Source organism: Protobothrops mucrosquamatus, unplaced genomic scaffold (assembly GCF_001527695.2).
Source record: "Protobothrops mucrosquamatus isolate PMUCROS unplaced genomic scaffold, P.Mucros_1.0 scaffold87, whole genome shotgun sequence".
NCBI classification, from domain to species: domain Eukaryota; kingdom Metazoa; phylum Chordata; class Lepidosauria; order Squamata; family Viperidae; genus Protobothrops; species Protobothrops mucrosquamatus.
In genome coordinates this window covers 662,434-676,898 of record NW_015386463.1, presented here as the reverse complement: position 1 = coordinate 676,898, position 14,465 = coordinate 662,434, and the positions used below count along the sequence as shown (strand labels likewise).

General features: G+C 39.1%; 1 protein-coding gene across 1 annotated transcript in view; it reads left to right on the top strand.

Annotated features, from left to right (window-relative positions):
• Positions 1-3,574: 3,574 nt before the first annotated feature.
• CEMIP2 (cell migration inducing hyaluronidase 2) overlaps positions 3,575-14,465 on the top strand; it is a 63,490-nt gene continuing 52,599 nt past the window's right edge. Inside the window, exons 1-2 of the mRNA XM_015812481.1 lie at positions 3,575-3,690; positions 10,291-10,630. Coding sequence (XP_015667967.1) covers positions 10,303-10,630 — 328 coding nt within the window. The 5' untranslated portion in view covers positions 3,575-3,690; positions 10,291-10,302. The remainder of the gene's footprint in view (positions 3,691-10,290; positions 10,631-14,465) is intronic.

Sequence of the window (14,465 nt, the reverse complement as noted above, 5' to 3'; positions counted from 1 at the left end):
GAACACAGAATCTGAGAGATAATGCTTTTCCTGTACCAGTGTCAAGCCTGGATATTTATTCTCTGAAAGCAAGGAGGACCATTTGCTCCATTGTTGACTACCCATATAGAGACAAACAACTAAAAGTCTGCTTCAGGTCTCTGCATTCTCCTTATTTCATATATACATGCTATCATCGAGGTAAGCATTAAAATACTTTATTCTACAATGTATTTTAAATTTAAGTCTATTTAAATCATACAGTCTGATTTTCACAATTACAGAATATATATGATTCTGGTAACTGAGAGTTCAGACTTTTTATAAAGTCATTTTGTCTCAGAGGCTTGTTTCTGACATTCACAGTTGTTTGTATTATGACTTTTCCTAGGTATTTTTTTTCTTCATGTATGTAACCTTATTTGCTTTTGTATTTTCAGGTGAACAAACAATACTGTTCATAGAACAGAACTGTATTTAACTATCTATTGAGCCTAGATTTCCCTCTACCTTTTATTTGATAGCTCTAATTTAACAAACAAATCATATATAATTTAAGGGTACATATTATATGATATGTTGAATGTGGAAATATATTAAAATATTTGAAAAACTCAGAGCTATCCGAAATGCAGCATTCCCCTCCACTATATAATAGGTTAATGCATTTTCTATTTCATTGTTAAAGAACAACTCTTTGTTTTGTTGTATCTATAAGGGTATCTATTATAACATTTAATATGACCTCAGTTCAAACTGAAACTGACTTTATATGCTATTAAGGAAAAATGCCTCTTTTGTACTGCTGCTTTTTTAAAGGAGAACAATACATCTATTTATCTAAACTTAAGATAATTAGTCTAAATAATTGGCATCAGTTTGAATTATGAATATCAATTCAAAGAAAATAGATTTTTGGAAAATATATGCTGGGTTATTGATCGTTTTTCTGCTCAGTGTCAATGTGGAACATCAAGAGCAAACAAAATGTTGAGCAAATGACAAAGGACAAATGGATTTTTTTAATCATCCTCGATCTTGTGTAGAGTTACACTGGAGAATAAGTCATATATACTAACATTCTCTTTAAAAAGAGAACCCAAGTTATTTCTTCATTTCAGTTATTGAGGAACTGCATGGATATCCACTAACTTCATCCATTCATGGTCTTTAGGTATAATATGTTATTAGTTCAGATAAATTGACTTATGGCGGTTTACAGTAAAAACAATTCTGATCAAGTCAAGGATACAACTTCATGTTTCCAAGCAAGTCATTTGTTTTCTGTGCTCCCGAAAGTAGACATATACAAGTAGTACTTTGTTACATTAAAGGCAGTATTTTTCAGAGTCTTTATGGGGATTTTACCTTAGAAAGCTTATCAAGGAATCCTAGGACAGTAACTTATGCTGTTTTGCTTGGCCATCCTACACTGTAAACTAGAAAGGGAAAAGCCAGTGCTATCCCAATCAGTGGCAGCCAATGATCTGAAGCAACAGGATAAAAGACTGCTTTGGGCTGCCATGAACTGAACTAACATGGGGCCTTCCATTCACATGAGGCTATTCTATGACTAGTGCTCAAAAACTACTAAATATATATAAGGAAAATACTGGCAAAGTTAATACAATAAGTACACAATATGTGCAGTTGGTCTTTGTTAAACTAAATTCATTAAGGAACAACTCAGAAAATAAATGAAAAAATACCTTGCCATTCCTAAAAATATCAACAATAGAATAGGAGGAATAGAACATTAGTCAAACGCAGGTTTATCCAGTTGTAATGTTTTTTTTACTTTTGCAATTGAAGTCCTTGATTTAAAACTATTTTCAAAACCTGGTTATGGGCTTGTTAGTAACTGCATTAATTCCTGTGGAGCCATTCACTATTGCAGGGCTGGGATAGTTAGGAGATAAGGTGCTTTCTTGAGTACCCCTAAACCAGGGGATAGGCAACCTCGGCTCTTTTATGACTCATGGACTTCAGCTCCCAGAATTCCTGAGTCAGCATAGCTGACTCAGGAATTCTGGGAGTTGAAGTCCATGAGTCATAAAAGAGCCGAGGTTGCCTACCCCTGCCCTAAACAGAGAGAAGTCCTGGATTCTGTAGTGGCTGTGAAGTTGACTAGACCTGAATATCCTAATAGAACCTGTTCTTTGTTAGTTTCTCTGTAGAAACTCAAGAAAACCCGCCTCGGTTTGGTGACAGTTCCTCCATTTGACAACTGGAGGTCGTTGAGGGGGGCCATATGCGCCCCCAGAGGCAACAACCACAAAACCGGTAGCATGACAGGGTTATCTCGAAACCACTTGTGGGAGGGGAAGCCCTCGTCTACGGCCTTGCAGTAACCGAAATTTTCTTCACAACTAGCAGTCGCCTCCATCTGACAGGATGAAGGGACAATAGCAGTCCTGCTAACGGGCTCCTGGCTCCTCACGCAAGCTCCGATTGCTTCGTGTACAAATCAAAGGAGCGAGTGGCGTTCGAGGAATAAACCCTTCCGTCGTAAAGCGAGGAAATAATTGTGTAAAAAAGGGCTCGCTTTCACCACCGCGACGGGAGAAAGAAACTAAGTAATTAGTGGAAGATGAGTAGCTCTTTTGTTAACTATGTGGAGTAGATTCAAGATTGGCCAGTTCTTTCGCACGTTCTGAGGGCTCTGGAAGGCGACCACCACAATCGCGAGCACATTGCAAGTAGCCAAGTATTAAATGCAATGAAACTGTTTGCTTCCGATTAAACCGGACAACGGGGTCAGTTTATTTCAATTTATTCTCAGCTGCTGTATTCTCGCCCGGCCGCTTCCAGTCTTAAGGAGCCCGTAACCCGGGGGGGGGGGGGGGCGACGTGAAAAGCGACGACGGCGGTGTAGGAGGAACGCGTGTCAACGGACTTAACGCGCCACAGTGTGCCTCGCCGTTGCTCCAAAAGGCGTCAGGTGTTGTTTTGGGTAGAAGCGAGGATGTTTTCCGATCTTTAATCTCCCCGTCGCCTCAGCAGCAAGTCGCTGCAAGGCTTTGCGTTGTTCAAAAAGCCCTGCAAATCTAGTTTCGCCGGAGGGGAAGCAGCAGCAAAAAACAACGCGCGTGGGCGAAAGCGGGCCGTGCCTCTTGCTTGGTTAAGGATTTCCGAATCGGCCGTGCATCCTTCACGCTCGTTGCAATCCCAGGAGCGCTTAGGTAAGCCCCCCCACCACACACACCGAAACACGCCGAGCACTTCCGAGCTGGAAACGCGAACGGTCGGAGTGTTAAAATCATTCCCGAAGCCGATCGCGGTTCCCCTCGCGCACATAACCGCCGCGCGCCGCCCACAGCGACTCCTTTCCAGGAGAAGGGCGTGAAGCCTCCCTGGGCGCCGCTCTCCCTCTGTTCTTCCCCCGCCCCCCCAACAGCCGGGGAGGGACGTCGCGGAAGGCTCCACCCCGCCAAGCAGAGGGAAGAAAGGAAGGCTGGCAGAGTCCCGCCGAGACGCGGGCAAATGCTCTTGCGGGGAGGAGAGCGGAAAGAGGGCGAAGGAGGCGCTTGCAGCCGACTGGGCGGAGCGTCGGGCAGGGCTGTTTCCCCGCCAGCGGGGCGCGAGGGGGGTTCGGTGCCATTGGGAGAAGCGGCTGCGGTGTATGAGAGAGGACACCATGCCTCAGCCACCTCCGCCCTGAGCTCCTCTTACCCGCCGTCTCCTCTTCCTCCCGCCGTCCTCGAGGCCCCGGTAAGTGCCGCCTTCCTCCTTCCCGCTGGGCAGGCGCTTCCCTCCGGGATCTTTTGGAAAGCAGCAGCAGCAGCAGCGCGCCCCGCATTCCTGGAGAGCTCTTCTGGGCTCCCTCCCCCCTCCCCCCTCCCCGCCACACCAACTGGACTTCCCGCTCTGCCTCCTTCCCCCTCCGGGCTCTTTCGGTCTTCCTCGGGATCTTTTCTCCCATACCTTTTTTTTTTCCTTCTTCTTCTTCTTCGCTCGCTGCCTGCCTCTCGCCCTTCTCCCGCCTTGGCTGCAGAGGCGCCTGCTCGGTATCCGGCGAGCTTTCTTTCAAATGCAGAGCAGCTGCCCTGCCTCCTTGCAACCTCCGAAGGAAGAAAATAAAAAGTTGCCCCCAACCCCAGAGTTGGGGTCACGCTCTCTCCCTTTTCCTCCTCGCTGAAGGCCAAAATATGCCTGTTGTACGCAAGCGGTGGCCACGAGCTGCCCTTCTCTCCCAGGGCTGTTTTGTTAAGCTAACCCCCTCGACAGTCCTCCCTTCTCTTGAGTGCCCTACTCCAGCCTTTTCACCCATTTTCTCGGTGGTGGTTGGTGTCTGGCTTCTTGCTAACAGCTGCTCCTACAGCACTGCTTAGCGGAGCGAGAATATTTCAGAATTCACTTTTTTATTTATTTATAAAGAACGTGGAACAAAAACGTAAAGCCATTTCTTCACCCCCCCCCCTTTCTTTTCTTTAGAAATTCTCCACCTCAGTTAGGAGCTCTTTGTGGTCTACAGCTTCCACATTCCTTACCAGTGGCTTACCTCAGGCAGCTGTGGCCACTGGTTGATTGATTATGTGCCATCAAACCCAAATCAACTCTTGGCAACACTTGGGTTTTCTCCCTGATGATGTGGGTCTCTAACCTGACCTTCCAGATCTTCCAGTGGTCCAGCTATCATCACTGAAACTGAGTCCACCCTCCTTGATGTTGATCTCTTTTTTTCCTTCTGCCTTTTCCAGTAGAGGGAAAAGACTGGACATGCCTTTTAAACTTCAAGTTTAAAACTTGAACTGAAACTTAAGCTCTTGCTTTTCATCCAAAGATAATTGGGTCCTTTTTTTTTTTGAGCTCATGGAAGGTCAGCTAAGTGCTCCCACCTAATTGGGCTAATTGAATAATGTTGTTATAAGAACCTTGACATGCTGTGTATATACTTGGTCACTGAACTCAAGAAGGGCATTGGGAATATGAGAAGAGTGCTGAAATTATTAGAAAATTAAAATATGTAGACTAGAATTGGCAGCTTTTACCTCAGGGGGAAAACGCATGTGGTATGTGGAAAGAATTCTTTGTCTTCTCTCAATATTAAATCTTGGTGTCATCTACTGAAACTGAGATTCAAGATAAATCATAGAAAGTCCTTTTAAATCTGCCGCAATTGATTGCACCAGCTTAAGTGGTTTTAAAAGGGGTCTACCCAAATTCATGGAGGATCAACTTCTGGTCTTGATGGTTGTAGCTTAAATACTAACCATCGCACAGAGTAGAAGTGGAGATATTAAATTTCTTTTTGTGCTTTTGACATGAATTGGAGGAGAAGTGGTGTTTTATGTTAAGAAAATCCTTTTAAGCTGCTGTTGCTGAGGAGGAATTGTCTTACACCCATGCAGCTTAATCCTGTCTATACCAGAATTGTATAGAGTAGACTAAGGATTCCCAATTTGGCAACTTTAAGACATGTGGATTTCAACTGCCAGAATTCTTCAGCCAGCCATGCTGATTGGGAACAACTGGTGTAGACTATTGCCAATAGTAATACCACTTGCCATTGATTATTGACTATACAAAGTGGGATTGATGGAAGTTGTAATCCGCATCTGAAGAATTCCAGGCTAATACTGGATTGGGCTACGTAGCTTCTCTCAAGAATCTCTAGGAAAGGAACTCAACATAAGAAACACACAAAGGCACACACACATACATTCATACATACATACATAAACTCATACATATACACATGTTCTGTGTGTTGTAGGCAGTCCATCTATTGCAGATGATATACTATTCAAGAATGGCAAATGGGATGTCGCCCACAGGTTGGTCCCCTCGATGGCTTATTGTCACAGGGCCAAAATGCCATCTCTGCCATCTACTTTCCAGGATGGAATTGCTATGGAGCAATATGAGCACTTGGAAGTCATTGACCTGCCAGCATTTAGAACATCCCCAATTAGAGAGCCTTCAAACAAGCTCTTGCTTGATATTAGCTGCCCTACACTCTTGATTTTGGGAAAAGTGATAGATGGCCAAAACAAATGCATTTTCTAACATCCTTTTAGGAAAACCAAGAGATGGCCAAGGATAGAACTGTTCAAAATTCTCTCTATTAGACACTGCGTTTATACGCACAGAATTGAACTGTATGAAATACAGAGTTGTATCCAACAGACAGTGAAAGTTCTCATGAGCCAAAAAGCTACGTCTTTTAAAAGTCTGTTAATACATCTTGAATTCTTTAATGGAAAGTACTACATTCCTTACTTGTGCCAAGATGGTGTGTGGGTACTTCTGGCATGTGCATTCTTGCTGAAACAAAATGAAAAATTTTCCTAGCCAAAACTAAGTAAAAATACTCAGTGTAATGAAATTAGGCAAAAGGAAAACTTATTCCTACAGCTTTTGAGATGTTCTTCTCATGTGGGAATACTCAAGCATTAGATAGGCGCCTATCTAGTTTTAATAGTTAGCATGCTCATTCAATTATAAAAGATAATACTGGCAGTAACATGTAGAAATGAGTTTTACAGTGATAGTGTAATATGCTGGCATTAACTATGATAGTATAAAGCTAATTGGTACAAAAGCTGTGGGTGAAGGCATAATTAAGACTATAGCCAAAGGCTAGTTTGAAAGTATCTTTTATTTGCACTCAGCATGCGGCATAGTCAACATAGAATTTAATTATCTAAATAGGCTACAAAGTTTAATTGATTAATTAAAACTTAATAGGAATCCTTAATTCTTGAAACAATGCATTTTTAACACAAGTGCTTCAAACATTTACAAGTAGCTGATGCTGAATGAACAAGGATTCTCATTGGAAAGGAAGAAATTTCTGTACCTCTTAAAGAATACAATATTGACTATGGATAATCTAATAAGCACAATTGCAGCCAGAATTTCTGTTCCTAAGCAAGGCAGTTGTTAAGTGAGTCACACCAAATTTACAACCTTTTTGCCTTGTTAAGTGAATCAATGTATTAAATTAATCATGTGGTAATTAAGTGAACTGGGCTCTCCCCTTGACTTTGCTTGTCAGGAGCCAGATGGAAAGATTGTAGATAGCAGTCACATGACCCCAGGATGCTGCAACAATTGTAAATATATTCCGGTTACCAAGCACCAAATTTTGACCACATGACCATGGGGGATGCTGTATTGTTCTTCCATTAGCAGAAACTCTGTAAATATATGCTGAAGCTTTCTTTGTGTACACAACAGCATAAGATGATCACTCAATGCCTCTCACTTCATTAATTCATTCTGTTAAGCATCTGGGGCTAAATGTGTATATACACCTTTGTCTAAGAGTGAGGGCTGTTTGCAATAAACTCTTCAGAACTGACAATCTTCCAACTTTACCATTTGAAGAAGGTTAAAAGTCTGATTGCACCATGTCTCTTTTGATAAGTGTTTGAAAATCAGAGTTTAATATTGAACAATCTACTGAAGCATTCAAATAAGAATAGCAGAAAAGGTAAAATCAAGGAACTAATTGTTCCCTTTGTTACCTTTTAGATTGAAAGCCTTAAAGTGGGAATTAGGCTGTATTTTTTTGTAAAGCCCCAGAAGAACCTTTGCTCTGAAAAAGAAATTTCCAGAACTTTTTTCAGGATACAATGACACTTGTGTTATCAGCACATGTTGCAGTTAGAAATGCATGCAGTCATAGCTTAAACCTGTATTATTTTTAAAAGTTCTAAAATGCAATCCAATTAATTGTTGATATCAACTTTGTTTCTTACTTAAAACAAAGGAATAATCCATATAATTTGCTTTCAGAATAAGCTATTTTTCCATCTATCCACCCCGTCCCAGTGATTGAGGGTTTTTTTAAATTGTTCTTGAACTGATTATATATGGAAGGAAATTGCACCTCTTTTTACTATTTTGTTCTGTGTGTGTGCCTCACAAACATTGTCTTCTCTGAGTTGAAACATAATGGTATATTTCCTAATACATCTATATTGATGTATTGCAATTTTGAACTGCCATTTTTGATATTAAAAATAAAGCATGATTATACTTGAACTGTTAGACTTTATTGCAAACAGTCCTCACTCCTTAGACAAAGATATATATACACATTTAGCCCCAGATGCTTAACAGAATGAATTAATGAAGTGAGAGGCATTGAGTGATCATCTTATGCTGTTGTGTACACAAAGAAAGAAGCTTCAGCATATATTTTACGGATCAACTGGAGCTGGAAGTAGCTTATTGAGAGAGTTCTGGTGCCATATAGTTCTTGCTGTTCTGCAGGTTTTAAAATTTAAGTCTTTGCATGTTTATAAATTTGAAAAGATCTGATTATATATATCCAATAATTTATGACTAGTCATCTTGTTGGTATTGTGAAACTTCCAAGTATTGAGTCAACCTATTTCTATTTCAATTGCTGATAGGCTGTGAAATGAAAGGAGTCTTGCTAACATTTCTATTTTTTAAGTTTCTGAAGATTAGTTTCCTATAGGACTTCACCTTAATCCAGTAGGATCTTTATATAGTCTTTATGTCAGGGGTTCCCAACCAGGGGTATGAGACGATATTCCACAGGGTGCAAAAACTTAGGCTTAGAAATTTCAGAATTATAGTGTATATGCATAATTTGTTGCCATTATTTTGAACTTTTGTAAGGGGTACCAGAATATATCAGAAGCGTTCTAGGGATGCGGGGTATAGAAAAGGTTGGGAACCGCTGCTTTATGTATTCTTCAATAAAGCATGGCCTACCTTTAGTGAAGACATGTTACCGGTATATCAAATTAGCTTAAATATACCTTCCTGGTGCCTACTATATGCTGATGCAAATTAGTGAAGTAGAAAGGCCAACACATCTAGAAAGCACAAGCATGGGCAAGGTTGGTATAGTAGATTTGTAGATGAATCTAAAAAGTTAAGATTAGATAAAATCCAAGGGAGCTATTTACTTTCATTGTGTGCCAGTATAAAACAATGATTTTACATTCAAATTTATCCGCTTTACTTTTAAAGTCATCATAAAGACCAAGAATGATATCAAGAATGAAAGAGTAGTAATATTTGAAGTGACAATGTTATATGTGATTAGAATACGTCAAGAAAAAAGTACACTGTTGTATTTTGATACCAATAAAATAATTAGAATCTCTTATTTTCATGGCTTGGTAGCGAGCCAGACAATAGATTAGAAAATGGTATTATCAATCACTATTTCACTGATATATGATGAGGATTTTCTTGCCTTCAAGAAAAATATTCAGTAAACTAGTTGATATAAGCAAAGTATTTACATATTCTGATATCTATTCATGAGCTGGGACACAAATACCTTCTTAGATTAGCATGCAATTGAAAGAAAATTTACATATAAGATTTATGGTTTCATTACTAGACTTCTGTTCTGATCTTCACTGACCAAAATAACTGCCACGCCTATATAAATATACACACAATCATAATCCATATTTATGATAATCTTTTCTCATATTCCAAATCCAATTTTTATCATGTTTTAATTATTCCAGTTTTGAACATAATTGAATATTTGTTGAATTATTTTTGCATATCTAGATAAAAAAAGTCTACAATGACCTGAAAGGCAAAAAAATATAAATCTGTATTGATTATCTAACACTTGGCTCCCTGTACCACAATAAATACAAAGTTTAAAACTTGCACCAATCATATTCTAAATAAATCACAAGCTGAGATAAAATTGTATTCAGAATCTAGAGTCTCCTTGTGTTCTGTGCCATCATTCTAAATAGTTTGACAAAGAAAAACCTAATATAATTTAGGGTACACGAGGTAAATTTTGATAACTGTTCATTAATGGATTTCTCTGCCAATGGATAAGGACGCATTTACAGCAGGGGTCCCCAATCCCCTGTCCACAGACCTGTACGGGGCCTTGGCCCATTGTGAACCAGGCCACACAAGCAGCAGGTGAGCGCACAAAGCTCCATTGCGCAAGCGGATGTGCGTGCAAAACCATCCCCACTGCCGCCACCACTGCCGGTCCACGGAGCCAGAAAGGTTGGAGATCGCTAACTTACAGAACATCCCAATAGTGTGTCATATTATGTTATTGAATATAGTGATTGAAATGGTTTAAATGCTTGTGAAATTTCCAAACATGTTTCCTCAAACGTATGCATTTATTTGCTTGACAAATCTCCGTATGTATATATATAAAAATAAATTGAGGTCAGTCTCAGCTTAAACTGGAAAACTAGTTTCATGTTTTTTTGGTATGTTATACAAAAGATGGGCCTCCTTTCATTGCAAGTAATTTTAGATTTTTCTTTGAAAATCATGTATCCATTCTTTCATCAGCTGCTTGAATAATCCTTCTTATTCTTGTTATAGTGATTGTATAACATGCACACCGTTGGTCCCAGGGGAAGTTCTCCTTCCTTCCTTCAGGCACAGAATGGAAGCAGCTACAAATCTGGTTACGTCCCAGGAAGAGTTGTCCCACTTCGTCCTCCACCACCTCCAAATAATCAAGCTTCAGCCAAATTTTCCTGTGCAAGACAGGAAGCTCGTGCCACAGTAGCCTCTCCAGGAGATCGACAACGCTATCAAGCGGAAGCAAGCAGAAAGAATAGGCACAAAAATACATTTATTTGCTTTGCCATGTCCAGCTTTTCATTTTTTATTGCACTTGGAATTATTTTGGGCATAGCATCAAAGTATGCTCCTGATGGTAAGTTTCAGTAGGTTGTGCTCTTTATTGAATATTGCTACTGACTGGGGAGGGGGGGGAACCAGTTTTTTGCTGTTACGTAAAGAAAACTATACAGATTTTAAGAACACTATTTTATCTATGATAATAAAGCACAAATAATTATCCTTAAATTGGAAAATAGCAATTTTTAATGATGACAGTATTTAATAGATCTCATTTCTTTGATACATGAAAAATCACAGAAAATATTTTAATTGGTACAAGAGTTGGTTAGCATGAATAGCATGAAAGACCAAAGTTAGTCTTTGGTCTTTTTCTGAAAATATATTTGATGCAGTCTCATCAATACATAAATGTCTCTCTCTGAAGTACAAAACTGCATGTTATACTCTATACTACATCACATTTGCCACAAAAGCTCAAGAAATACAAGCTTTACCTTTTTTCCGAAGCCACTTAATTAAAGAATCTGGAACTCAAGCCAGTCTCAAAAGGGCCACCAAAAGTTGCTGCCAAATTATGACATTAAATAATTGGGAAGAAAACCACTATATTTAATAAAATTAATGTTAATTAGATTATAATGTAAGTTAAATTTAATTTCCATGCTTCTGTAACCTGGACCTGACTTATTTGTACCTGACATTTTTCACAAAGTCCAAATGTCATTGGATATTTCTAGTGTAGGAGTGACTCTGATACTCACTTTTTAAAAAATGTTAATATACACACATATCCATACACACAGTTATATAAATATGCATACACACATACCTACACACATATACACACACGTAAAGGATGTTCAGTTCAAACTCATATCTATCTGTCAGGGTTTTTGGAAGTGTAGAAGTGCAATGTGCAGCTGGCTATGATTCATTAAAGCACCATGTCTCTTTGCAGGAATGCATGGCTGCTATAGGGAGGCCTCCACATTCTGCATAAATCAGTGTTTGGTTTGAGGGTTAGCTTAATATGTAAACTCAATATTTACTTAGTTTGAAAATTGGTCACCTAACATGATAACATGATTTGCATCTTAGAGCTTAGTATTACATGGGAATGAAGACACTGTGGCCTTACTCAGTCAACTTTGATTTTAAAAACAGGATTTTAAAATGTTGATGCTGAGATTCAACATGCCTGCCCACATGCAATGCCTCTGTATCTTCAAATGCACTCTGAAATACTCTGATCAGCATGACTAAAGAGTATCAATTCTCTGCAACCTACCCCAAAACCTAACAAGCCATCAACATCTCTTTTAACAGTTTTCTGTGCTGATGGGTTACTTTGGTTTGGTTGGCTGCTTGAAAAACCCATTCTGGTTTTGTTTTGTAAATTTGAAAAACTAAAAGGAATAACTGACTAGTTTGATAAATGTTTAGAATTCATGTGATGACTCTTCAACCCTCTTTTTTTAGAAACTTCAGAGTGCACTTAAAAGTAAAAAAACAAAACGATCCCCCCTATTCTGATTTGTAAACTTAAAAGGGTGTGATGTCTGTATTATGCACTTGTGCATAGTGGATGCAGTCTTTGTTACAGTTTGCTGCAAAGATTCGTTTGAGGTTTTTCTATCCCTTTCACATTTTAACTGCAAAATAAACAGTTACAGTACTTTGCTGAGTAAGGATGTACCCACGATTAGTAGGGATTCCTTTGTTTTGCCTGCTACTAAGCAATGTAAATACAGGCAGCCCATCAGGAAAGGGTGGCTTTTTTTTGGTGATTTTCCAGGTGGAGACTCTTTCCTGGCCATAGCAGCTAACAATTCCTTCTGTAATGTTCCCATTCTGTCAGGCAAAAATTGCAACAGTTGAAGAATCTAGATACTCGACTAGCCTATCAATGAGAAGGATTGGTGGGGATATGATAGCTGTCTTTCAGTACTTGAGGGGCTGTCACAAAGAAGAGGGGATTGACTTGTTATCTAGGGCAGGGGTAGGTAACCTTGGCTCTTTTATGACTCGTGGACTTCCAACTCCCAGAATTCCTGAGCCAGCCGCACTGAGGGGAAAGAGAGAAGTTTCCAAGCTGAGCCATGCTGGCTCAGGAATTCTGGGAGTTGAAGTCCATGAGTCATAAAAGAGCCAAGGTTGCCTACCCCTGATCTAGGGCAACAGCGAGCATGACAAGAAATAATGGGTGGAAGCTTGTCAAAGAGAGATATAACCTAGGGGAAATTTTCTGACAATGAGAGCAACCAATCAATGGAATAACTTACTTCTTGGGGTTGTTGGGTGCTCCATTATTGGAGGTTTTCAAAAATAGACTAGACAGCCATTTGATCAGGATGGTATATGGTCTCCTGCCTTGAACAGGAGATTGGATTAGAAGACTCTTCCACAGGTCCCTTCCAGCCCTATGATTCTATGATTTTTTACAAAGCCAGTCAATGCCAGGGTGATAGGGGTTGGGAGAGTAAACCTGCAGGTGGTTCTTTAAATGCTGGGATAGGAGGAACCTGTCTTTGTTCCCAACTAGGTAAATTTTCTTGTGTGCACAACTTAGGTTGTATATTTGTGCATATATGTGCTTCAAATGTATTTGCAACATTTGAAACATATACATGCAAATACCATTTGAATTAATAGACTGGTATTCATTTTCTGCCAGGTGGTTCTCATACCCCGGATAAAGCAATTGATTTGAAAGTTGGATGAGACTAAGACAGGGGAAGAAGTCTCCCTATGTTGTAAAGAACCAACCTAGTCATGTCTCTTCACATTGCTTCAGTTAACACATCCCAAAGAAAAGGAAGAAAGTTAAAGCAACAAGGTGGAGAGGAAAGAGGAGAAAACTAATGGAATTTTTTTAGAAAGTACTGAATTTATTCCCCTATTTATTCCAGTCTTTTTACAAGCTAGCTCCCTGGTAAAATTCAGCACAAGTGTCCTGCCTCATCTATTAGGATCATAAAATAATAAAAAAGGTAAAAGAGACTTCTGTGTTACCATTGTTTCCTATGGTCCAAGCAGTCAAAACATTTAAAGTTTTGTTTCAACATATATGGAGGCACTTAAATTTTTCTGCCAAACCTCAGGCAGCTTGACATGTTTTAATGGAATATTTTAAATGAGATGCCTTGTTTCAGGCTCAGAACAAAACACATTTTCCCATTTATTCATATTCCTGGGAGCCAATATGAAATGTAATATAAAGTGGGAAGTCCTGTGGAATCTTAAATATTTTCGGATTAGGCATTTAGGATTCAGAATGTTTTATGCACAGAGTGATGTTCAACTATTCTTACATGTTAGTTGCATTTGTTGCTAATCTATTGCATCTATTGCTAATATCTCCCTCACAGATAATTAACAATATAACAATCTCTCCTAGTGGGTAGAGAAATCTGTTGGCATTCATTGCTCAAATAAGCTTTTAACAAAAAAGAGTCATTTTTATTTTGTGTTGTTTAAAGCGAAGCTAAATTAGTATACTGTGTGCATATCTGCATATCTGTGTCATAAGGATCTGGACACCAGGGTTTTTTTTGTTAAAAATCTAAAAAAATTATACAAGACCTCCCAGGAAAAATAATTACAACAACAATGACTTCCAATCTAGGAGTATTTACACAAATAATACTAAAATTGAGAGTGAAGAGAGGTTTTTTTTTCAGATGTGCTATACATATTGGAACAGAGAAGGGGACTACAGAATTTAGCAATTTCTATCACTAAAAAGTTTTTAAGATCTTGTAGAATAAATGCCCCTAATGCCATGTCGGAGGATCTTCAAGTGACTTTAGTAGTGGTTAAATTTGTTTTTCCTGAAACATTTCCCAAATGCTGAAGTTGTCAAAAAATGAAATTATTTTTAAAAGCAAATGAGTTATTTTATTTACTGA